The sequence below is a fragment of the Oreochromis niloticus genome, linkage group LG14 (genome assembly GCF_001858045.2).
Source record: "Oreochromis niloticus isolate F11D_XX linkage group LG14, O_niloticus_UMD_NMBU, whole genome shotgun sequence".
In the NCBI taxonomy this organism is placed as follows: Eukaryota; Metazoa; Chordata; class Actinopteri; order Cichliformes; family Cichlidae; genus Oreochromis; species Oreochromis niloticus.
The window spans coordinates 6,817,947-6,844,087 of NC_031979.2; the positions used below are offsets into that span (position 1 = coordinate 6,817,947).

General features: G+C 41.3%; 2 protein-coding genes across 4 annotated transcripts in view; both read right to left on the bottom strand.

The window, feature by feature from the left end:
• Positions 1-4,762: 4,762 nt before the first annotated feature.
• kcne4 (potassium voltage-gated channel, Isk-related family, member 4) lies at positions 4,763-6,879 on the bottom strand. Its single transcript, XM_003456952.4, has 2 exons — positions 6,764-6,879; positions 4,763-6,221 (listed from the first exon to the last, which is right to left on the bottom strand). Exons 1-2 carry the CDS (start codon positions 6,784-6,786, stop codon positions 5,669-5,671), a joined length of 576 nt encoding a protein of 191 aa, XP_003457000.1. The 5' UTR covers positions 6,787-6,879; the 3' UTR covers positions 4,763-5,668.
• Positions 6,880-9,747: 2,868 nt separating this feature from the next.
• The window catches only part of acsl3a (acyl-CoA synthetase long chain family member 3a), a 39,177-nt gene continuing 22,783 nt past the window's right edge, over positions 9,748-26,141 (bottom strand). For all 3 annotated transcript variants that reach the window (XM_025898418.1, XM_025898417.1, XM_003456951.4), the window contains exons 8-15: positions 24,641-24,712; positions 19,351-19,490; positions 19,086-19,258; positions 16,957-17,031; positions 16,319-16,510; positions 15,787-15,901; positions 12,402-12,559; positions 9,748-12,310 (exon numbers count right to left, since the gene is read on the bottom strand). In XM_025898418.1, the coding sequence (XP_025754203.1) occupies positions 12,153-12,310; positions 12,402-12,559; positions 15,787-15,901; positions 16,319-16,510; positions 16,957-17,031; positions 19,086-19,258; positions 19,351-19,490; positions 24,641-24,712 (1,083 nt within the window). In that variant the 3' untranslated portion in view covers positions 9,748-12,152. The remainder of the gene's footprint in view (positions 12,311-12,401; positions 12,560-15,786; positions 15,902-16,318; positions 16,511-16,956; positions 17,032-19,085; positions 19,259-19,350; positions 19,491-24,640; positions 24,713-26,141) is intronic.

Below are 26,141 nucleotides of genomic sequence, written 5' to 3' on the forward strand. Positions count from 1 at the left end.
ACACTCTCTTCTCACGTTAAACAATTAAGAAAGGTGTTTGTTCTCTGTGGGTTCATCGCTGTGGGAACTTTTCACACTACACACAATAATTTGATCCATTATTAATATAATACCATTGACTATAGCAGCTTTAAACCTTCAGTATTTTTACGAGGTTTGCTTTCCACTAGATAAAAAAGACTACTAGCATGACGAAGATTTTCATATTTTTGATGAACTGACAAATGCAAGTTCTAAATACTTCCACTGACTACTTTTTACCTTGGCTCTTCTGGTGTCTAACTTTGAGCTGTTTCAGTGGGTATTTTTAGAGGTGTTTCACTGAAAAAAAACAGCTCCTGTTTGTGGTGGAAATTGGGTTGATAATGGTGCATTCACACAGGACTCACTGCTGGGTTCGACGTGCTATTTGAGGGAGCTGCAGAGCAAAGTGCGAAACTGAGTGTCTTTAAAATTTCCACCAGGATGCGTTGTGTTTCTGCCTCATTTCCACGTTATCTCAAGACCTTCAGCAGATGGATAACAGATCTAACCTGAGGTTACACTCACTGCAGACTTACAGCAGGTTACAAACATGCAACTGATGTGTGTACTTTGATGAAATCTGTTTACAAGAAAGGCTTTTCCTCATGTGGTCTTGATACAAAATGTAACGTGTCGTAGTGTTCAGTTAATTCAGTGCTGTTCCTGTCTGCTGCTGCTGACTGGATGGACCTTCTCTGGGCAGTCGTCACATTGCACACTGGTCAGTGCACTGCGTGAAATCACCTTAATGGTGCTATGAGTAACCCCAGCCTACTCCCTCTGTAGACCTAAGAAGAGTTGCAGGGGTGGCTAATGCGGCTAATAACTAACTATGGCTTAGTTAGTATACATTGCCTCTTGATGCACAAAAAATTAGCTGCTACCTGTAAGGTGATGTAAAACATTTGTTCAGACATACTAATGCTAATTATATTTAGAGGAAATCTGAATGTGCCTTTAAGTGGACCTGTTACATAAACGCACATTAGAAAGGCTCCATTCTGCTGAAATCTCCACGTTACACTTAATGAGATAAGAGAAGAGAGGACAAAAGGAGGACGAGGATGGAAAAGGGGAGAGACTATGTTGGTGGTTGGTAGTGATGGTGGTGTGTGTGTGTGTGTGTCTGTTTGTGTGTGTGTATGTGTGTGAAAGAGGCCTGAGGCAGGACGCAAGCTCCACCATTGACTCCCACAGGGGGACACTAATGACACACATCCTGCTTCACAGTGCAGGAGAAGCTCCATGCATCACATCTGCTTCTTATTCTTGCCCTTGTTACACTCCCTTGTTCTCTTGCTTTCCTGCCCCACTATGTCTCTCACACACTCACACAGCCGTTCTTAGACTGTGAAATAGGACAAAGGCAGTTTGCAGATATGTTTCCCAGAGACACAGCAATGCACCCTCTTCGACTTCCTGGTTGATAATAAATGAACGGTCGACTGTGTGGCAGTGGGTTGGCTGTACATCAATAATTCAAGTGGGTGTTTATGTCGGAAATGCGATTTCGAACGCTTCAACAAGTCTGCATCCGTGTCAGAGTGTCTGGAGGTAAGGAAGACACACAGAAACAGAGACGTGCACAAAGGCTCCTCAATCATGCTTTTTCTCTTCTTCTCATAGCACTTCCAACTTATTTGAATGCGTTGCGTTCTGAAAAGATGACCTTCGTACTCTTACAATGGTAATAACGCATACTAGCAACCCCTCCACTAGGAATGTCTATAATAATATTCTTATTTTTTCTTGAATTGATCACCAGAAAAGAGCCCTTTAATGTTAGTGCATGGAATGGGCACTGGTGGCTGACTACAACAGCTTAAAGAGTCATATCTCAAAGACTCATTTTTAGGTGCTCGTACAAAAAAATCTAGGTGTTCTGGATGGCTTCATTTGGACACTGAGAAGGCTTAAATTTAGATTTACAGTGTGTGGACACAGCTGTAACCATTTGTTTACTGCTAGGCCTCAATGGCGGAAATTGGACTAACCCAAACTGGACCTGCTGGTGTTGGTGGTTTTTAATGATATTCTTTTTTTCATATTTGTCTGCAAGCACTTGCTATAACTATAAGCTGAGAGGTAGCACAATTTAAGCAAGTTTGACGAAGACTGGAAATGGAGAATTCTTGCCTGCTAATTCAAAGGTTGAAGGGAAATGGCGGTGGCCCTGAGAGACCAAACGCACTGCAACTTAACAAAATACCAGCAAATGCTGCAAAAATACACAGAAAAATGGAAGAAGTGAGACAATAACCAGACGGAACAGCTGCGGAAGTGGCAGAAAACAAAACATGCAAAGGATGGAGCCACACTTTTACAGAGGAGGATTAGTCAGTGTTGTGAGGGAAAAAAAGATGGAAGGTAATGTGTGCTGTATTCACATTATTCATATAATACTGTAGATATGTTTGCTGTTAGTCATTTACTGTAGCTCTCAATCACTTCCTTTGTATTTTGTTAGCTTTCATGGTGCTTTTCCTACTTCTGCTGTGTTTTGTGTTCTTTTGTAGTGTTTTTCGATTTGCTGGTGTTTTTTTAAGTTGCAGTGCATTTGGCCTCTCAAGGCCACTCTTCCATTTCCTTTCTGTGTGACACTTTTTAGTTTCATTATGATTCAGAGAGTAACTGGAAAATGGATGGCTGGATGAATGGTTGGGGAATATACATTTTCCGTAGGTCCGTGTCACTGGGGCTTTATTCCCTTGAGATTACATCGTTATTATGATTGTCACTTCAAAATGGTGGACAACTTAATGTCAACTGGTTAGTGGTCATGTGTCTGCAAAACCTCAATGTTCTGTGCTAATTACCCCCGACACCAGACTTTCCCTTACCTATGTTTTCATGTCACTATTCCAATGCACCAAAAGTTCCACTTTCCAGGTGAGTTACCCTAAAGTCAAGTCATTTAAATAATAAGCCTGCCGAGACTTTTGAAGCCATATGACAGCACAAGTGAATTTAGGTGTGCTATGGGAAAGAGTCTTTGTTTAAGTCCAGTTAAATTGCATACACAGCCAAGCTAGCTGCTGAGCTAAGCCACAGTGGTGCTTTGAGATAAATGCTAAAACATCATGCTAATATGAGGCTAACAACTGAGCTGAGCCAAGTTAGCATACTGAGCTAAGTTAGCATGCTAACTTGGTCTTAGTGAAAATGCTAAAAGACCAAGTTAGCATGCTAACTTGGTCTTAGTGAAAATGCTAAAAGAAAAAAAACCCCTGATGTTTGTTATTATATGTTTGGCATAAAGTAAGTAATACAGGTAGCTATACGCATATCTACATCCTCAAGCAAGCATAAATTTCTTATGAGAATCAAGCTGTTCAATGTTGAAGAAACATTAAAAGTGTTAATCCTCCATATGGGCTTCATTTGTGCTGATACTATGGCTAAATACCAATTACTGTGCTAGACAAAAAATAATTTAAAACAAACAAAACAAAAGAAAGCCACACTACCAAAAGATAAATCTGAAACAATTCCTGACCTCTGAGGCTGAGACTGGATACACTGTGGGTGCTTCACTGGTTGGGGTTTTATAAAAGAAGGTCAAAGCAAAAAGCTCAAGGCTCTGTGCCAGTAGTCTAAATATCATGTTTAGGTCCTAAGCATAAGCATTCACTAAACAGTGTTCGTGGTGCTGAATACTTATGAAGTCAAGTGCTTCAGTTTTTATGTTGGTAATAAACTTGGATCACATTGACATTCACATTGGATCTGCTTTGATTCACATGAGAACTTTCAGGGGAGTGGGTACTTCTCTTGATAAGAACTAAATGTCTAATCTCCCGGGATGAGGCTGAAGACCATAAAAACTCATAAATCCATAAAACCAAATATTTAGTGTAGCTGACTTCCTGCCTTTCAGTTCACTGAAATGTATTTACAATGGTGTTAAATTGAGCATGCCTGATAAACAAAGAAGAGAGACCCAGACCCTTGCCAGACACCTTGTGGGCCTATCAGGGCTGATACGGTGTCAATACATATACGTCATAAAGTCTTTACTTGTATTCCCCGTGGTCTATGTTGGTGCTAATGTTGTTGTGATGAGTTGTCATTGCAGCTGTGGGACTCAGAGCCTGCAGTGCTGCTGATAGCCCATGTTTGTGTGCTTGTGTGAGGCTGGTGGACAGGGTTGATGATGCGGTGGAGGAAAAAAAGACACATACACACATAAGAGCGAACTGAAAACTTGACATCTTTTCCCCTTCAGAGGAAAACCTTGGTGAATCATTGCTGCTGTCTGCTAGTGCTCCGTGTCAAATCACCACACGATAATGGAGGCTGATGGGTCTACAGATGTTGTCTGCGATCCCTCAGGTGGTCTGCTGTGACCTTAAACCCCCACACCAATAAAAATATTACCAATAAATAAGGAAACAAATGGGTTAAGGCTTGCTGGTTAGCTGACGGTAAAGGTTTGGGCATGGTCTGTGTTTAAACTAAGAAGCAGAATTGTGTTTACTGTGATAACCCCTGCTGTGTTTTTTTCAGGACTTTGGAAGTTTAACTAAGGATATGTGCAAAGGAGATGAGCTTCAGAGGCAACGATACACTTGTTATCAGCCCTATTTTGCATTATTCTAATATTAATCAAGGCTTTCTAAAAATAGTGAGTATTTCTCATTTCATCTCCATCATCCTTATTTGTTAGGAGCTACAACTACAACACTGCCCTCCATTGGTGAACCATTACAGTGCAAGAAAAAAAGACCTGAAGCTTGTCTTGGGTTCAAAAACATTTATTCTTTCTGTACCACTACAAAGATTCAATTTTAAATTAAGCCTTACAGTGTGACAAATGCAAACCATATGTACAGTGCAGTGGTGTCATCAAGTAAACCTAACTCAAAGATTGTGTACAAAGCTACAATTACATCAGAGTTTACACTATTTTTCAAGTGGGTTCCAGGTATATATAAAAAACAAAACAAAAAAACCCAAAACTTAGGGTTGGGTGGGCCAGAAAGAGGCCAGGTTCAGTTTCAGACAAAATATCTTCCCCACAAGAAAAGTCATCTGTCTTCCACTCATCCCCCTGCAGCAGGGTGAGTCATCAGCCCAAACCAGTGCAGTGGAGCTCAGTGTGGCGTCAGAAGAGAGGGTGGGGAGCTCCAGCAGGGAGGCGTCACCACAGAGTGAAGCAAAAAACCCAAAACAAAACAAAATAATCATGAATATACAGTAAAATCATAGAATATATGAGTAAATACTCTGATTTACTTCTATTGAGGATATCTGAGTTTGACATGAACAGAATTCACCACTTGGCAGTTCTTCCAATATATAACATGTAAAATGACATCTGAATCTCAGCTTGTAGTTTTAAATAAAAGCAGATATACATTTAAATATGTGGCCTAACGTGGTGTATGTCTGTGGTTTCATGCTACCTCTGGGCACTCAGTCATAACTGTGACACCCTCTAAGTGGTCTGAGAGCAAAATCTAAAACATTTCACACTCAGGCTTCTTTGACAGTTCCCAGTCCCTTCATGGAACTTATATCATAAATAATGGTGGCTTGGGAAGTTGATGTTGGGCTGTTTAAGGCCCCTCTGATAGTAAGACGTCAGAAGACATCCCGATCTTCTCTCATGGTGATGTTTCTTCTCTTTTGGAATGGGGGAGGTTCAGCCTGAATCATCCCCGCTGTTCTCGGTTCCTGGCTTCGCGCTCTCCTCCGGTCCCTCCGCCGTGCCGCTGTCGGACTCCTCTTCTATGGTGAGGCGCGTGTCCGCGGAGGAGCACAGGGAACTGATGCTGCTCTGCTCCGTGCACAGCGCGCACGCCAGCGCGCTCTCATAATGGAGATTCCCAAAGTGGCCGCCGTGGTTGTTGTAGAAAGGCAGGGACATCTGCACCGAGCGCAGTCCCGAGGCCGCAGCGGGGCAGCTCAGGCTGTGCTTCTTTGGCAGTGCACCCCACTCCCGCTGCTCCTCCTCGTGCACTAGGCGCGTGAATATGTTCACCCTCCTTTTCTCCCTCCTCTTGGAGCGGAAGTAGCCCAGCATTATACCACAGAGGAAGACTCCGTAGAAAGACATGACTATCAGTATGTACAGGTACGCGTTCCCGTCGCTTTTGTCTTCTCCGGTGCTCTGCGCGTCCAGAACGAGGCGTTTTGGTGAAGCTGTGGAGTTTTCCAAGTGCTCCATTTTTAAGTGCAACTTTTGTGTAGGGGACCTAAAAAAAAAGAAAGAAAAAAAGATTTCCATCCATAAATATAAGACTTTCTGTACCTTTTACACGCGTTTTACGCACACGGCAAAGTTTCTACAGAGTGCCCCCCCCAAATAGTTTTAAAAATTTTATAATTAAAATAATTTTCACGAGTTTATCTCCATGTTTAACACATGTCACTGTTAATGAAATTCTATCTATCCCTTTTTAAAAAAAATCCAGTGTCCTGGGGCAGGAGGCGAGGTACCGATACAGCTTGCCAGTCTGACCCAGGGCCAACACTGACAGACTGATAATCATTCACACCTATAGGCGATTTAGAAAACGCCCTCTTCTTCTATTCATGCACTCATTGCTTAAAAATATCGTTTTGAGGGTTTTTTGTTTGTTTTTAAAATTTTGCTCATTTGCTATATTTTAATTAAGCTTTTTGTGCATTTCCCTAAAGTTGAGAAAAAGTTACCAGCAGTCAAAAACAGAATTAGTCTCAAACTAAACCTACAGTCTGTAAACATTAAGAAGAGTATCAGGATTTGTCAACTCACCAAACTGAAGAGCGGTGTCTCATGTGGGCCTTTTTACCACTTGTGTCTTCTTGCAGCTCTTCTGGAGTTTGGCAGAACTACTAAAAGTTAGAAGTTATTTATACCCTTTCCCTGGAGCGTCATCGTGAGTCACATGACGGGGACTGATTGTAAGATGAGCCCTCTGTATATGGAACCCTTGAGGGAGAATCTTGTGTTTAAAAAAAAAAAATTGAAGTAAAGTACATCTCTGAATATTCTTCACACCTCTGGAGGATTGTTATGAAACTACCACATGCTCATGAGTACTTTAGATCTTATGAAGAATTACATCACATCTCCAGAGTCCAGGAGAAAGTGGCCCCTGGGAGGGCGTAATGGAAAAAATACTTTAAGACTGCAACTGTTTAGAAGCAGCTGATGAAAAGTGAATTAATACTGGAGTCACTGCTCACACTCTCTGCTGTCAAAGTCCATATCTTATCGGACCACTCTATTTTTCCATCAATCTTCTGGACCATTCTGAGGCAAAAACAGTTTTACGTTTCCTTGCAAATGAGCCTGAAGTCTATGGATAAAATCTTAAAGATGTGTTTGAATAATGTAGGGACTTCATTTCCAACATATCTTTGCTGACAAATATTCTGAGAACTCTATAGTCTGATGGTGGTCTTTTGAATCTCCAGCAGAAGTATCCATGTAACAATAAAATAATCACAAAATCCGTCCCAAATAAAAGTGTATCAGTGCTGTTAGCAATATGACAGTCTTACAATCAGAAGTATTTTAGTGTCCTAGCTGTTAAAGGAGCCGCTAACTGATTTTAATCTAGTGGTTCACCTCATGGAACAAAGTTCTGCTGCAGACTCTGTTCTGTTCTTCTATTGTTGTTCTAGCATAATTTCCACCTGTTGGACCTGGTTTAAAATGAGATAATCAGAGAGGCTGAGAAGAAAAATCATTTTAGCCACTGATAGAGGGTTGAAATGTAAATGCACTTCAGAAGACCAACACTGATATTTGATATCTGAAACAACTGTCTGTTGTTTTAGATATCAAATGTTCTTTTCAAAATTCAGTAGTAACCTTAAACATATATGTAAATAGATAAAGTGCAATATCCCTTTCTTAAATGTATTACAAAGGAAATGTAATATAAAAAGTTAATACTCAAGTGCAGTAACAGTTTTTATTGTTTTTATAAGTATAAAATATCAGTGTATTAGCAAAGCACTATTTTTACACCTTCAGCAGTTATTGCAGTATGCAGCAATAGAACTGTTAGTTTGGAGTTTTGCATCTTATTATTTTGTTAGTGTAACTCCAATACTGACTGGCTCTTTGGTCTCTTCTTTGGTCTCCACCAGCCACTTAAAAGAAATAGCTCTACTTTATGTATCATGTATGAAAAAGAGCCAAAAGCATTAGGTTATTATGAGTTGTTACAAGCCAGGGAAGAGCTGCAGATTCATGTGAGATTCCCAAGTTCATCAAAAGCTTCAGTCTTGGGGGTTGAAAATTGAAGGTTTTGCTAAAATGCCAAAAATTGCAGTTTTTCAAGTGGCCACTTGAGGCCAGCTCTAAAAGCATGTTAATCCAACACGTGCTACGCCCCGGGAGTGAGAACGGGCTGGTTAATCTGTACAGAACGTGATGTTCAAATGGGCAACTTTATACGAGAAATAACCACGATTATGGCACGGAGCAAAAAACAGTTTTGAGTTCTACAGATATTTTAACCGTTTCATAACAACCGCTGGTAGAACACAGAACAATGGTACAGTTGAAAAACACCTTAGTTCTTCAACACAGTGTGAACTAACTTAGGCTTTCTGTAATTTCTTTAAGTAATCATCAGGAATAGTGTCAAGGCTTCTTGACGGACATTCAGAGCTCTTGTGGGATCCTCTTGATCCCTAGAGGATCCCACACTGCTTCAGTGATGCTGAGGTCCGGGCTCTGAGGAGGCCAGTACAGGCTGATAGTGTTCCACTCTGGGCTTTTTCTAACCGGGTATGCTTTTATTGCATTGGCAGTTTGGGATCATTCCAATGCTGAAGCCGTTGCCAGTCACTGAGTCACTCTTCCACTGACATCATTTCTGAGAAGATTTCAGTGTAGATTTATCACACTAAAGAGCCAGGTGCTCTCAGGCCCTGTTTCAGATATTTGATGGATTTTTTTCTGTTGATAAGATAACTTTCAGATACTTTTTAAATTTTTTTTAGATATGTCACTTCGTTTGTCCTACACTTTAACGGTTTTCTCAAACTTTTTAAGGACACACTGCACACCATGCAGCGACTTGTCAGATTTTTTTTCTACCTAACAGCTCTTTGGAAATTACCTTACTGGTGCAAGGTACAAGGACTGGACTGAAAATGAGTGAAAAGCAGCCAATGCCCAACGAAAAAATTTGAAAGGCCCTCAGAAAGCTGGAGAACTTAAGCTCAAGACCTTTTTTTTTTTTTTTACTACTACTATGTTCAAAGTAACACAAATAAATAGGGCTCAGATAAAAGGGCTGACCCTCCAGAAAGCAAAGCTAACATAGATGTTAAAGATCATGAAGGTCACCTTGCAGTTTCATCTTCCATGTGATGTGACTGACCTGCTGACTGTTTGTGTCATTTCATTTCAAGGGTGCCTCCATTTGTTTTAAAAACGTGGCATCCAAAGGACATTTCACCAGACACAGCCAAGGATCAGTTTGCAAACACTCCAAACTGACTCCTCAAAACTCCAATGACTGCTGAGCATTAATGATTGAATTGAATTTAGTTCCAATTAGCCATTAGCATTATTGAATCAGTGGAGGCTGATTTCACTCTGTAGCTGACGTTCAGGCACAAATAAATGTCATCATTTCTCTGTTGTCTGGTGACACAGGCATCACCCCCACACCCAGTAAGGCTAATGTGCTCATTACAAAAGAATGATAGTGCTTAATACTTTCAATTTAATTAGTCAGACTTGGTGACCACAGCGGAAATAAAACGCACTTACAAGGAGACCAAAAGCAATCTTTATTTACTTCATTGGAGAAGGCAAATTATGAATAAATAATTTTCATCACTGGGCTGGGCGATGTGTTACAGTGTTCAAACTGGCAAACCACTGAATCACAAATATTCATGTAGGTGGGCGTACAGCACATGCAGGAGGTAGTGTGGCTCACTGCCCCGTGTGCCCTTTTCACCAAATGCAATCACGGAAGACTTTGTTATAGAATAATAAAAATGACGTATTCTTACACTTGCAACCTCTGTATAGAAAGACAACAACAGACAATAAAGCCCTACATAAAAGGTTTGGTCTAATTCTCAAACATGATTTTGGAACAAAGGTGGGAAAACACGATGCCTCAACTAGTTCCCGTTCTAGCACACACTTTAAATTGCACCTGACAGGTTGATTATTTAGCAGGCTTCTCAAGGTCTAGTTCCCTGAGCTGCAACACACACAAAAACAAAATTAAACACAGCAACATTTCACTTTAGGGAAAAGGTAGCCATAATCTTTTAAGATTTTAAATGCTGGATCCAAAGGCTCTCGCTAAATGTTGGTACTGTTCTTGTGTAAAATATAAACTGAGGGAATGAAAGAGGAGACTGGAACCTAAGGGACTACTTTAACAAAGATATTCAAATGATGTATAGGCAAAGTAGAGGACCACATACACACCATGAAGCTCACAGTTTTTGTGCTGATGTTAATGCCACAGAAGGCTTAGGTTCCAAATGCTTCCACTCTGTAGTAATACCACTTACAGCTGATTCTGGAATATCTCGGCTGGACTCCAGTGAACTCTTCAGAATGGCCCATTTTCCCACAGATGCTTGTAAAAGCAGTCTGCATGGCTAGGTGCTTGATTTTATCCAACTGTGGCAATGGGACTGAAAACATGTGAATTAAAACATGAAGAGGTGTTGCCCAAAATTATACAAGGCAAATATTCTAAGAGTAGAATAGAAAATAACCTAAAACAGCTCTACAATATCCCTTCTGTTTCCATAAAGTGAAATATTGTGTTTGGACAACAGAGTCATCGCATCATCAGATTAGCTCACGTGTATCTGATGCATTCATCGAATCGTGACATGCTCCAAGGCAGGTTCTCACTGCAGCAAAGGAGTGCAGTGAGTTACAAACCTGGTTTTTGATAATGTAACTTCAGTTTAAACACAGCCTACACATTTGCTTCAGTGACGGATGTGTGTGAATAAGGAGGAACACCCGATCAGCCAAGATTGACAAAAAAGGCAAAAGGCTGTGAGGGTCGTGTATGTGAAGCTACACACTTGGCCATTCTCACGCAAAAGACAACACGTATGACACAACTTTAAAGAGAATGACTGCAAGGCAGACAAAGTCACACTTCTATAAATGTGCTTGTTCTCCAGCCCAGACACACACACACACACACACACACTGATAAAGTTTTATTTAGATCCTGTCTGTAATCAACTGCCTTACTCGAGCAGATGCAATCTACTTTCATATTGCATTATGATTTATCAATACTACAATGATTACACAGTCATTTCATCTGTAATATAAGGCGTACCCACTGAAAAGTGTACTGTATTGCTGTAGGGAATGTCTAAACATGCACTTTTGTTTCTTTTTCTTCAGTGTTTAAAAGGCCTATTAGTCACAATTTGGTAATTTTCCGAAACTAGAATCATTGTTAAAAGATAAAAATCATCAGATCACATAAAAGGATTTATCTTTGATTACCAACCTGCTTTCATTGCCCTCAAATGACTTTGTGCTTTTAGTTTCACAATGTGCTGATGGGAGAGACGCCCCACGAGCGTGGGAGTCGCAGTCTGACTGTGGGAGGGAGGCAAAATAAACCACTGACAGAACACCAAACAAGTTAAAGACAAGAAAAGAAAATTAACCGTCTCCTGACCTGCAGGAAATTAGAAATTTGAAGTTAAACTTTTAGAAGAAGATCAAAATGAACTGATTTCGCCACATAGTGCGACACAGGTGAGCAAAAAGCACCGAGGCTACAAGCGACCTGAGCTTCTACTGTGGCAACTCAGACAAGAGTTCAACAGACAACACCAGCTTACGCATGCTCTGTTTCATAACTCACATCTGGAACAATAAAGACCTCTGGAATAGGGTCACACACCTGGATGGAAAAAAAGGGCACAAGGGATGTTTTCTTACAAAGACCTTCTCAGCCCGTCTTTTGCAACAAATTCAAGTAAAATCTGCTTCCTCTGTAAAACTGGTTTATCTGTGTTTCTGTGAGATCCTTGAAACAACAAGATTTCGCACAGATTTATGTTGCTGTGGCTCTTTCACTGCAGACTAAAGGAATGGGGGTTGGGGGTGTGGGAGTGTTTCAGAGTTAAGTATTGTTCTGGTCTCGGGTCTGTGCTGGTCCTGGCTGTCATTTTCCACCGTACATTCTCTCTATGTCATCCTGGTAATGTGTTTTCAGCTCCTTGCGTTTGAGCTTGAACGCATCAGTCACTAATCCTGTCTCGGGTGTCCACGGTTCTGGGCTCAGCCGGATCTTGCGGGGGATCTCAAAGCGTTCTAGCTGGGCTACAAAGGAAGAAGAAACATGAACTTGGTAAAAACTAGTTTGTGTATGCAGCTCTGAGATGAAGCTTAACCCCTTCTCTGACTTTCTCACCTGTCAGTGCGGCCTCAGTAATGACCCTGAGGACGAGCTCCTCCACGGCTTTGCTGTTGCACAGCTCCTCCCATGACCCTCGGATACCGTACTGGTCAACCAGAGCCAACAGCTGCTTCTGATTGGGCACCACAAAGCCAATCACGTACGTCTCGTCACTGCAGAGCAGGAAGACGAGTCAAAGAGAAAGAAAAACAGAACAGTTATTAGCTTAAACTGGTCTTCAGGATGTGGACGCTGGGCCGAATAAGGTGATGGAGCACCAGAGTGAGCAATCTTTGCAATCTTTTCGTCAGTGAGTGGCATATTTAGCCTTGTAAGGAGATGGAAAAACTACATGCTTGAGAGAGTGTGAACAGATTGCACGCTCCAAATCTCTTGACAAACAGCTGCACTGTGACCCAGAACTGAATAAATATTTCAGGCTGCAGAAACAGATCCAGGTTCTGAATCAGAAAAACAAAATGTTTTCATGAATCTGTGGAAACACACAGAGCAGGAGGGCCTGCCACTTTTAGGGCACAAAATGACGGTTTTCACTCCTACCGAATAATGAAAAACAGATCAGAGCCCTTTGTTGTTAGCTGAGCTTAATTCACTATAGAGATGTCAACTCTGCCTGTTGGTTATATCTTGCGGGGTAGATACATGGAGCTTAATCAGAAAAATATTGCACTGCAGATCGCCAGACAGCCAAAACTTTAATAAACGATGAATAAACATTCATCTTCTTCTGCTTGTTATTTGCTAGTTATTTGTCCATCACATAGCTAACACAGACAGTCATGCTCACACTTATACCTTACAACCATTTTAGAGCCTTTCGGCCACAGATGTGGGCCTGTGGGTGTCCTGTGGACTGCAGCTTCCGCAGAATGGATTTTTTGGCACATCTGCTGTTAATGAATAAGACTGAGACGTGGTAACAACTTTGGCTATTTTTTGTGTTCCCTCAAGCCATTCCTGAGCAAATTGCATCTTGCTGGGTGAGACTGCTGTCATTGGGGAGTGCCTTTGGCATGAAGGGTTTGCTTTGACAGCCCCAGTTTGTTAAGGTGGGTTGATATGTCAGAGTAACATTCATACAGATGAGGACAAAATTATTACCCACCAATAACATTTAAAGTTTTTGTCAGAATTTTGTGTGTGTTTTTTTTTTAACAGAGCAAAAGATTTTTAACGTAATATTTCTTAACATAACAGTTTTCTTTATAACATATTTCTATTTGCACACAACAACAGACTCATTTAAGAAAAAAAAAGATGACCGATTCATTATTAAATTAGTATCGATAGATCGATAAATATTATTATTAGTGCCCTGACCCCTTTTTATTGAACAACAGAACAAACCAGTGCTGTGCAATGATGTGCTTAAACTTTTAATGCTCAAAGCAAATCAACTTAAAACTGAGAGGGTTTGAGCAGTTATCAGGCCAAAAACACAAGAAATCAGTTTAGACTAAGAAAAAATGTTGTTGCTCAAGAAAAAAAACTTTGCAGAAAGACAGACTGAAATATGCTAAGGAAACCTGGAGAAAGATTCAGGATACGGAAGCAGGTCCTTTGGTCAGATGAAGTGAAAGTAGAGCTCTTTGGCCACAGAGATGCTGCTTATATTTAGAGAAAGAAGGGAGAGGCGTACAAATCTGGAGGGGCTTGAGAGATTCCCCAAAGAAGAATTGGTTGGGATATTTCAGGAGACGAGTTTGAGACTTACTGAAAACTACAACAAAAGACTGCAGGCTATTATACAGCATAAAGAACACATAATTAACTATTAGCATCAATAATTTTGACCTTGGTAATTTTTGTAAAAAAAATTTGTTTCTAAGTACACAAAATAAAACCAGGATGTTTGAAAAAGCTGCATAAGAAATTCCTAGTTCTGCTTACTAGAACTTGGAAAATACTTTTTTAAAAAAACAGAAATTTTCATAGGGGGACTAATAATTCTGTCCTCATCTGTATCTGTGCCAGAGGGTCCTGAGAGTGGTTGTTGTTGATGATGTGAGTCGGGCTCTGAGCTGGAAAGCTGCAGCTGACTGAGTGTGTTTATAGCAGCAACTGGAGTTAACAAAAAGATGGTGAAAGGCATGTTCATGAACATGTTGCCGGGTCTGCCGTGGTTTGTTTACAGTGGTGCCAAAACCCAGCATGGGGGCACGGCAGACTCAGGACTGGGCTGAAATGGTGGCCAAACTGGCGGCCACACAGCAGGAGCAGGCCAGAGTGTCACGCCACCAGCAGGGAGAACTCCAGGACGGTATTGAGCACCAGATGCAGAGGATTGAGAATTGAGAATCTGGCAGCTCTGATCCGCTCCTGGCCGACACCGCCGCCATTCCCCCGGCATTCCCCGGCGGCGTGACAGCTGCTGAGGTCCAGACTGTTCCGGCATCTGTGCTGGCCCCCAGGGTGCAACCAGCCAGGACGCAGCCTGCCACTGCACCCATCCCCACTCCTCGGGTGGAAGCGTCTGGTGCCCAGCAGGGGCCTGCACCCATTCCGGCTCCCCAGAGGAGGGCGGCAGAGTGACCATCGTGTCCTTGACCGGGGCAGCCGTAGGTGGAGGACAAGGGGTCGGAGGTCACAGCACTTGAGGGTCCTGCCCAGCCGGTGCCGGAGTTCGTTGTGCGCAAGGGACATGCCCAGCCCGAGGTCGGTGTGCTGTCTGGACCAGCCTCGTACTGTGCGGTCCTGCGTGCTGGCCGCCTGTCCAGCCGTCTGTGAGCCTTGGCTCACATCCAAGCCTGCTGCGGTGCCGCCACTGACCACATGGGTGGCCCCCAGACCAGCTCCGAGGCCACTGCTGGACACGCACCTCTGGGCCCATCTCGTCACCAGTCCCACTGGATACACGGGTGGCCACCTGAACTCACACCTCCCTGTCCGGGCTGATTCCCTCTCGCGCTTGTGTGGGGGCAGTAGGTTCAGCCAGATGGCTCCCTGGCCTCAGTCGGGTGATGTAGGTATGTGGTGGGGCGTGGTCTGCGCTGCCACTGCAGGGGAGGCAGACACACCTGAGCGGCATCCGCAATCACACCTTGCTGGTACAAAGAGTTCGTACTGGGTCCTGTTAGGTGTTGCTGTTGTTGTTAGTGTTGTTAGTGAAGCTGCAAAGCTTCAGCCAAGCAGTGTGTAAACAGCAACTGTGTGAGTTAATAAAAAGTTAATGCTAAAAAGCATGAAAACGTCATTGGGTCTGCCGTGGTATGTTTACAATTATAGATTATGGAAAAGAAGCTAATGCGAGAGGTCTGTTTTATAATTAAAAGTCAAACCAATACGACGATCTAAAAGAACAGGATCCACAGAGACAATAAAGGTTTCAGTGGATCTGTAAACTACTCTTATGTATATTTCTGCCCCACTCCTCACACACCTGTTGGCATAGGCACAGATATTATCGATCAGAGGGCAGTTCTTCAGCATGGCCTCCACCTTTCCCAGGGAAACGTACTCTCCTGCCTGCAGCTTCACCAAGTCTTTCTTACGATCTGGAAACAGCAAAGGGAGCAGCCGGTAAAAAGTGTGTTTGTCCATGCATACGTGTGGATACATCTTAAAAAGAAAGGAGGAAGTGAGATAGAAGGATGCATTTTCTACTCAGCTGTGCGCATCTGAACAAAATCATCTTGATAAAAGAGGAAAGTTAGGGGCTGGGACTGGCTCACTGAAGTAAACAGAAACGTGAAATCATCCTAGGATATGAAGTAAAGCCTGATTTGTTAAAAGCTTTCCAGACACACTGATAAATGGCAAGTGGAGATGAAAGGTTGTCTGGGACAAGACCAAGCATGAGAGGCACAACTTTGAGAATGTGAGCTTTCAGACTTAGTGGCGTTAAAAACCAGGATAAGACCTTCTCGGTCTACTCACTCCACCCACACACACACCTCCTCATGCCTCCTCACCAATGATCTTGAGACAGCCGTCTTCCTGAAACTCTCCAATGTCGCCTGTACAGAACCAACGCTGGCCGTTCTCGTCTACAAAGAAGTCCTCTTGGTTTTTCGCATCCTTCTTGTAGTATCCCATGGTTACGTTGGGCCCACCAATGAGAATCTCTCCCCTGGGATGAGGCTTGTCAGTGCTACGGTACCCACCTAAAAGCATTAGTGGATTAGAAATGAAAAAACTTTTATTGGACTGAATCTGCTACATCATAACACTGCTGAGAAACAAACCCCCCCCAAAAATCAGATGGTATGTTTACTTAAAATTCTATTTTTACTCTGCAAGCAGTAAACTCAACTCGATAAGTATCAAAACTTCAACAGAGTGCAATGAAAGTGAGTTATGATTCCTTGCGTAAAAAGTGGAGAGAGCAGTGCTGTCCTTACAAGGTTACAGAGCAATGCTCAAAGTGCCACCAGGCAGGGAAATGTGAAAGAAAGTGTTGGATCAAGTGTGTATGTGTGTAAAAGATGACACATAAAGAAACAAAACATGCAGACTAATGTTTTTTTGAATATTAATCCAAATGACCGTGTTTATATCATCATAAAATCTGCGTGTGTATGTGCGTAGTGCCTCTCCCAGTCTCACTCACCCTCCACCCAGTCTTTAAGCTTGATCTCACAGCACACCAGCGGTCCTCCCACTCTCCCAGTGCTGTAATCCCACACTAGAACAGACAACACACATAGACACACGCACATATCAGGAAGCACACTAGCATCAAGGCACAACATTTATTGCCATAGCAACACGACCTGACTTGCTCTCTCGCCATGGAAACCCCATCCCTAAGGAGCATTCGCAACTCAGTGTTTTCCTGACTCAGATGACCACAGTGGATTTGATGGGTCTGTTGGTCTGGGCTGCCTGGGAAAGGCTGATAGGGTTTCTTACATTTCGCAAACGCTTTGGCAGTGGAACAGATAGATTAATTCATATCTGATTATTGGGACAGACATTGGCACTCTAGTTATGTGAAACATTCTTGGTCTTCATGTTTATGAGGGAATGGAGACTCTCACTTGTGTCTCTTTTGTTTTCTTTTACAAAACTCATAAAATTTCACATTCATTGCTTTTTCTTTTTCCTTTTTTTTAACCTGATAGGGTCTCAGTGTAGCGTGACTTATTGCTAATGTTGATTTTTCCACACCACTCTGTCTGCTGAAAACAGATAATATACTCCCATTTTTTGTTTACTGCAACCCACGCACTGTATATCTACTAATTATTTTCCTCTCATCCATTTTCCCATCCTGGCTATAAGGCCTCTTTCCCTCTTTGTGTTCTCCCCCTGTTTTTATCTCTGCTTTCAGGCTGTCAAAGTTGACGGGAATTTCATGGGGAAAAACCACAAAATAGCAGGGTGCCAGGACTTGAATGGAAAAATATGGGAAAACTGAGGAAAAACTGGTAGTAGGTATATTTTTATGTTACGTGCCTGGGCTCTACAGATGTAAATTAGCAGCTTTACTAAAACCCAGCATGTTTACATCTTATATATTCACATTGATATCCAGTAATATGGAATGTCCCTGTTAAATAAACAAATAAACACAACAAGCTAGCAATTTTGCCTGAGAAAATGTGATTTGTGAAATTCCAAGGATGTCTAAAATATTGGCAACATCCCATTTTTATTCTTACATATCATGATAAAATCAGTAATAAATTGTAATACTTTACATAAACAGTGTCTGTCCTTCTGTTTGTCTTTCTTCCACTGCACACAGACTAAGCATAACATAACAGTGGTTTGGAGTGTTGCTTCCAGCTGTTTATGAAGCGGCGGTCCTGTCTGTGACTTTATTAAATGCCTGCAGATTTACAGGGTTACCTGCCCATTTCGGTATCCATAAAGCACGATGGTAAAATGTGACCTTAAAATTATTTCTGCTTCTATGATCACTAAAGGAGGTTTGTAGCTTTAGCTATGCTGAAATTTTTAGGTACACTTAGCAGTAGCTACTACAGTCTAGTACCATTGTAGTGAGGCATTTCCCTTGTTTAGTCTAGCCTCGTTTATAAAAATAGGGTCAGCAGAATGATAGAAACCACTGTGAGTGTGTCACAATGATACCGATGCAATCGGTGATCATACAGCTAAATCAAAGCATGTGTAAAACAGTTTTAAAAAACAGGACTGTACTGGACTGAATTAGTTAAACTGGTTGAAGCTAATAAACTTGACAAGTGAGTGTATTTTTTTCATTTGCACAGGACAGATGTAAAGTGTGATCTACTGACTGATTGTTGCCAAACAGGATACAGGGATTTTACTCTGAATGAGTTCAGCTCACATTAAAAATACTGATGGCCGGCAGTGCTAACACTCAGACTCCGAGTAGCTACACCTGTGGTATGAATTTGAAAATCCTTGGTAATTTTCAGAAAACTTGACCTCTGACCTTGACATGGGTTAAGGTCACAGAGATTTGAACTCATCTGAGATTTTTAACAGTTGCACCTTTTATATAAGTTTGAAAAATTACAGCGTCTCGCTCTCGATTGATTAATTTTCATATTCACCAACTTGGGTGTCCACCCCGTCCGCTCACTCGGTGGGGTGATGACAATATGTCATCAGCCTTTTAGGGCTGAGGGGTAAAAATTAATGACATAAAATGTTTTCGTTTTCCTAATTTGTGAGTGGTTTGAAATTTTACATATACTGCTTGCATGCTAACTGCATGCCTACTATAAGATTTCCATTCATGCTCACGCTCGCTAATGGTTCCAGCTCCGCAGGTCTCCGTCAGGCCGTATCCTTGACCCACAGGGCAGCAGAAACACACATTCATGAAACGCTGCGTGGCTGCTGAGAGTGGCGCTCCACCTGAAAGCAACACCCGTGTCCGTCCTCCTAGCAGAGAGCGGACTTTCCTGAACACCAGTCTGGATGAACAAAGGAGGAAAGAAATTCTGACTTTTAAATATTTCTTGCGAGTCCAAGCTGCAAATGCAACAGTAACATCTTGTCTCCATACCTGTCACACAGTGGTGTGCTGTATCCTTTGGCGAGCTGCTCCAGTTTGTAGTTGTATGCCAGAATGAAAAGCGTTCGCTGAACACAGTTCATCTCCTCAACCTTGGTCATCACGTTCTTATAGATACGGTCCATGATCTCCTGAAGTCAGGAGGCGGGACAGGGTGAAAAGAAAAAGAGCATTAATAAGTAAAAGAAAACAATAAGAACAACAGTTAAGCCTGATACAGATACAGATACAGAGAAAATACTAAAATGATGGTTAAAAAATGTAAATTTTTATATTTAACTTATAAGTGAACTTACAGCTGTGATTACAGGTGATTATACTGGAGTCAGAGCAATGAAGAAAATATATATCAGAACTCGGGCCTGAAGCAGAACCCGAGCAATGCTGGATTTTAGAGACCAGTGCAAGTTTAGGGTGCAAAAAGATCCCAATATAAATATATAAGGCAATATTTTTTTTTTCTTAGAAACATTTGGTAAATAAATCAGTGAGAGTTTCTTAAAGTTTTTTGGAAAGCACGGAAAAGAATCCAGCCATTGAAAGTTGGAGCACGCTCTGCTGGACAGACTATGCAATGACACTGGTTCTAATGTTACCCTAAGCATGTTTTTTCAGCATCATTGTGCAGAAATAATGTTTCACATCTAAACCAACATATACACTGATAGCAATATCCCTGTCACAGGACGACAATAGGAGTTAACCTTCATGTTGGCTGGGCTTAGACATATGGTCCCTGCTTTGGAGGTATTTAAACAAGACTAAACACTAATGTGTTCAAAACCCCGAAATCTCATAGTTAAGCAACTGTATAAAACAAAAAAAAAGATCAACACAAGCACACATGCAAGTGTGCTCCTCAAATCTGGTTTCATAACTATAAGGCTCCCAATGGATATGTAATGTGTTTCTAATTTCTATGTGACCTACAAAACTACTAAAAAACCAAAAGCAAACCAGAAGAGGGACTTTCTCTTTGGAATAAACAAAACCATGTGGTAAACCCACTGCTAACTGTGGCCCTAATCATCAGATTGTTTTTTTTTTTTTAATATTTATTTTCTGACATTTAGCCTTTGTTGGATAGGAAAGTAGGGAAACACGGTAGGGGGACAACACACAGGAAAGGATTGGAGCAGACTCAAACCCAGGCACCTGCAGTGGCAGCAGCTCAACCAGGTGAGCTAAAGCAGCTCCTACTGAGCTCCTTTGTTTAGTATAACAATATGCCAGCGACAAAGCAACATTTGGGACTTCCTTGGAACAGCTTTCACTGATACATTACAGGAGAATTATCACCAGAATGAGCACCTGCATTCATCTCTATTGTGATTTACACTAAGTTTCATCTCCAGTACTTTCTGAGCACCAAACAGCAGGCAGACTCAGTTAGAAATGAGCTGGTGAACGTTAAGCAGCAGAGGATGCAGATATTTCCCCACAGGAGTCCAAGAACAGAGCAAAAAAAGAGGAAGTATCACATTTAAATCTGCCAGGTGGCCAGAAACCTTTTAAAAATCCTAATGAATGCACATGTTTCTCTGTTAATACTGGGTAACTAAGCCACTGTCTGCCATACCAACTCAAACTATCTTCTGTCAAATGCCCAAAATGCCTTAGCCCAACATTCACAACAAATATCTTCTTGGCTAAAAATGGGGTGAAGTGGTGTAGGAACAGGACGGTACAGGGAAGAGGAATGTCAATCATGGGAAGTGGTATAATTTTGTATCACCAAAGGGACTGTGGTGCAGAGAACAGAAACCCACAGATCAAGAGCACTTCATCATCTACATCAGTGTTGTCAAAAGGCTGGACATGGTGAAATGGGGGAAAGGGCACAAATAAACCCCCCTCCCACCAAAAAAACAATAAAAACCAGCTGGTCCCGGTGGGTTTGTGTATGTGTGTGTACGTGTGTGCATGAAGCAGTGAGAGAGGAAGTCGACACAGGATCCATGCAGCCGCCTGTTGTCATATCACAGCAAACAATTTGTATGTGTGTGCGTGTCGTGGGGATAACCACATGGGGCTTTCTCACGTTCTGTTTACAGCTGTGAATGGTTCCAGAAACTGGGGCCCTCTGGCCTTTACACCACGACCACTGGGAGATGGGGGGGAGGGGGTCTCCATGTGAGTGAGAGGGAGAGAAGAGTGCATCCTGTATTGAATACAACTAGCTCGTTAGATGACATTCATTTTCAGGCGCCTTCAGTATTGCCAATGGTCACAGTCAAACAACAAGATATGGGAAAACAAAATCCTGAATGGAGGAAAAGTGCCGAGACCGTCACTTTATCAATGTGTCTGCAGTCTGTTCACTTTTAAACAACTGGTAGGTAAGCAAATGTAACTTTTCAGCCTAATAATACAGTTAAAACAATAAGTGTTTTTATACATGTAAATACAGTCTGAACTTGTGCATCAAACTGGTAAAGTTTTATTAAAAAGGAAAAGAACTTTGAGGCCACAATATACACAAATTTGCTCATCATGGAACGTCATATTAATTTGGAGCTTTTAATGCTTTCTTTTTTTCTGTTCCTTTTTCCAGACATCTTTAATGAGGCAAAGAAAAAAACACAAGAATTGGCTGCACAAGTTTGAATTTCTCAAGGTTTTTCTCAAATTCTCTACACAGAATCAAAAGATTACACAGATTACTGTCCATGAATGATTGTAACAGGTAGTTTATCTCTGCCAGCATAAAAATAATTTATTTCACAACACTCTTTCACTCACTCATTTCCCTCTGGGATTAATAAAGTTTTGATTCTGATTAGATGCCTTCTGGAGAGAAGTTTTATGGTGAGACGAGATAAAGACTTGGCTATGTGGCCACAATGATAAGAGATATGTGGAGGAGTAAAGGTGAGGTTTTCAATGAGAAGTGCAACTTCTGAAAAACAACCCCACACCATAATCCCCCTTCCACCAAACTTTACACTTTACCGTTGTCCTGGCAACCACCAAACCCAGACTCGTTCATCGAATTGAGAGACAGAGAGGTGTAATTCGTCACCCCAGACAACAGTGGCGGCGTGCTTTACACCACTGCATCCAACGCTTTGCATTGTAATTGGTGATATAAGATTGCAGGCAGCAGCTCGGACATTGAAACCCATTCCATGAAGCTCTCTACACACTGTTCTTGAGGTAATTAGGAGACCAGATGAAGTTTGAAGGTTTGTTGCAGTCAGCTCTCCAGAAAGTTGTTGACCCCTGTGCACTATGATCCTCAGCATCCGCTGACACCACTCTGTGATTTTACTTGGCCTACCACTTCATGGCTGAGTTGTTCTTGATACCAGTTGCTTCCACTTTGTTATAACCCACTGGGCAAAGTGATGTTGGAGAGACATCTTTTATGAGTCATTTTTGGACCTCCAATTTTGGTCCACTGAAGGGGTTGTTTTGTATCACCAGGCGTTCACAATGAAACAGGATACTTGAAACTTAATGCAAATGCTCTTTTAAACTTATGAAAAAATGAGTTTAAGAGCAAAAGGAATTTAAACATTTTTTAAATACTCTAACCATTACTATTTTATATAGATTTCAACATGTTTAATATTTCAACACATTTCAATAAATGACAGTTTTAACCTGGTTACAAACAAATAAGTTGATTAACTAAAATACTATCTATATTGGACCAACAGACCCAATATACACATGATCACATCTATCCACCAGTGTTTAGTGGGAACACCCACAGCTGACTGTGGAGCATTTAGTAGCAAGAAAATTTCACAACAGCGAGCTGTTCTTTCACAAATGTTTGAAGAAGCAGTCTGCATGCATAAGTGCTTGATTTTATTCACCTGTGACTAGAATATCTGAATTCAATGATTTGGATGTGGGGGTGAAGACATTTGGCAACATGTTGTACAAGTTTCCATCCTAGAAAAGAACAATGAAGAAATAATTAAAAGCCCCCAAATTACCATGACCTTTATGCCCATGTTGAGTGGATGTAAACCTCTGACCACAACTGTATGTGTCGACTTTTATTGACTATTTGAAGAAATAACATTTATCATACTATGGCTGTAGATATAGCTGTTATTGCTTTCTGAATTGAAGCATGGATTGGACTTTAAAGTATTCCAAAAATACTACAGCCTCCAAAACACAATTTCAGTCTATGAATTTTGTAGAATGTCCCGGGAAGAGACACATATCCTTTTGGAGTTGTGTCAGGATCCAGGATAAAACTCTTCCAAATCAAGCATGTGGCGCTACCTGCTGTGACAACTCCTTGTGAATAAGGATGTGGGTGTAGAATGGGGGAAAATTAAGACACTGCAAGCTGGAAAATGCAAACTAAAAGACACTTTGACAGTAAAATATAATTAAGACTTCTTTTGGACCTGTAGACACCCTGTTTTTCCATCACGACTGAATAGAGTGCTAAATTTTGTTGACTCTGAGTATTTGTATGAATATCTCTCTGCAGCAAAGCACAATAAAATTACAACCAGAAGAACCTTCAAAAGTGTGAACACTTGGATTTGTTTGAAGTCATGTTTCAGGCCACAGTCTGAATTTTAGTCCAGCATTTACTATCATTTTTTCCACTTTTAATAATAATCACTTCATACACATTATATATCTACCAAGTAGCTGCTAAATGTGGTTTTTGGTTTAGAGCAAAAGAGGGGACTCTTTCACTTAAAACAGCCATCTGCAGCATTTCTACCAAACCAAAAGTTGTGTGTTGTAAAAGAGAAGTAAAAAGACTCTGAAACAAACAACTTGGAGCTACAAGTGACCTAATTTCACCTTAAAGTTTTTATTTGCATTAATTGTGTAAAATGTTAAAAATGTCCATGTGATTACAGCAGCTTAAATTCAGACATATTCTGACTACCTTGGGGTGTTCTTTAATAAACAAACTGTAAAATGTTTTAAGCAAAGTCCATCTCGGATTTCTGACTGCTGAAATGGATTAATGAGTAAAATATACTTCAAAGACAAGCAGCACTAGGCAACCACAAATATTCAACTTAGACCCCTGAGAATCAAACATTGTCTGGTGATTAAAACCAGCATTGACCATTGGTAGGATGTATTTACGTCAGACCAAGATCCAGCAGATCCAAGACTGCTGGACTCTGTCACTGCTATTCTATGAGTAAACCTTGTGCACAGGCCTCAAACGCAAGCCAGCACCATTGTTTGACACACAGACTCAAGTCGAGTGAGTCAGTGAGTGATACTGTTATTGTTAATGGTAATGGTTCTCTAACATTATACTGGACAGTGCATTATGACATACCGGGACAGCTGCCATCAGAGTGGGCTGGAGCACACTGGTGTCTCCTTTGCTTCCTTTCTTGATCTTTGTTGACTTAGGGTGGGAGAAAGAAACATCAATTTATTGATCATTTAAATTATTACATTTGTAATTAGCTGTTACCTCATTTTGGATTTTTTTGCACATATTTGGACTGAAATGATGTCTAAAATCTAGTAGCTCCAGCTATATACAGTCATGAAAAAGTAAAAGTACCCACTTTAAGGTTGTTTTTGTATCAGTACATAACAGTAAAATAATCTGATGCTTAGCGAGATCTAAAATTATTTAAATACAACCTCAGATGAATATATTATATTGGGTCATTATTTATTTAACAAAAAGTATGCCCCCGCTGTTTCCACAGGAATTCAGAGGGTAAATAGCAAGCATGTCCTGCAAATCAAACGCATGTTTAGAACTGATCATCTGCAAGTGTGAGGCACCTCTATAAAAACAGAAGTTTTGGCAGTTTGCTGGTCTCGACTATCCACATGAGTGTTGACAGATGCAGTGGAGGAAAGACATCAGAAATTATCTTAGAAGAGTAATTGTTGGTGCTCATCAATCTGGGAAGGGTTATCAGGTCATCTCCAAACTATTTGAAGTCCATCATTCTGCAGCGAGAAAGATTATTCACATGTGGAAAACATTCAAGACAGCTGTCCATCTTCCCAGGAGTGGACGTCCCAGCAAATTCACCCCAAGGTCAGACAGAGCAATCCTCAGAGAAACTGCAAAAAACCCAAGAACTAAATCTCAGACTCTACAGGCCTTTAACCCTTAAACTTCAGGTCAGTATAATTAGAAGGAGAAGTATTTTTTTATTTGGAAGGGTTGTCAGGAGAAAGCCTCTTCTCTCCAAACAGAACATGGTAGCACAACTTAGGTTTTTCAAAGTCGCAACTAAACTTCCGCAACAATGTCCTTCGGACAGATGAGACCAAAGTGGAGATGTCTGGCCATACACAGCACAATCACCTTATATTAACTGTATACCAACTGCATGAAGTTTCATGATTTTGGCTTGTTTTTAATCCACATGACCTGGGCAGTCCTTGGATACCAAAGTATTCTACAGCCCTGTGTGAGGCCATCTGTTCAACAATTAAAGCTTGGCTGAAATTGGATCATGCAAAAGGATAATGATCCTAATTTCAGCAGCAAACCTACAAAAAATGGCTGAAAAGAGAAATAAATCAAGGTGCTGCAGTGGTCCAGTCAAAGTCCAGACCTCAGCCTGACTGAAATGCTATGGCTAAGAGAGCTGCGCATAAAGGTATCACAAACCTCAATGAACTGAAGCCCGATTGTACAGAAGAGTGGGCCAAAATTCCTCCACAATGATGTGAGAGACTGATAAAGTCGTACAGGAAGTTACTGTTGCTAAAAGTTCTACAAGCTGCTGAATCATGATGTATCCTTAGTTTTTCACACAATGCTTCTACATGTTAGCTTAGTTTTTGTTGAATGAATAATGACA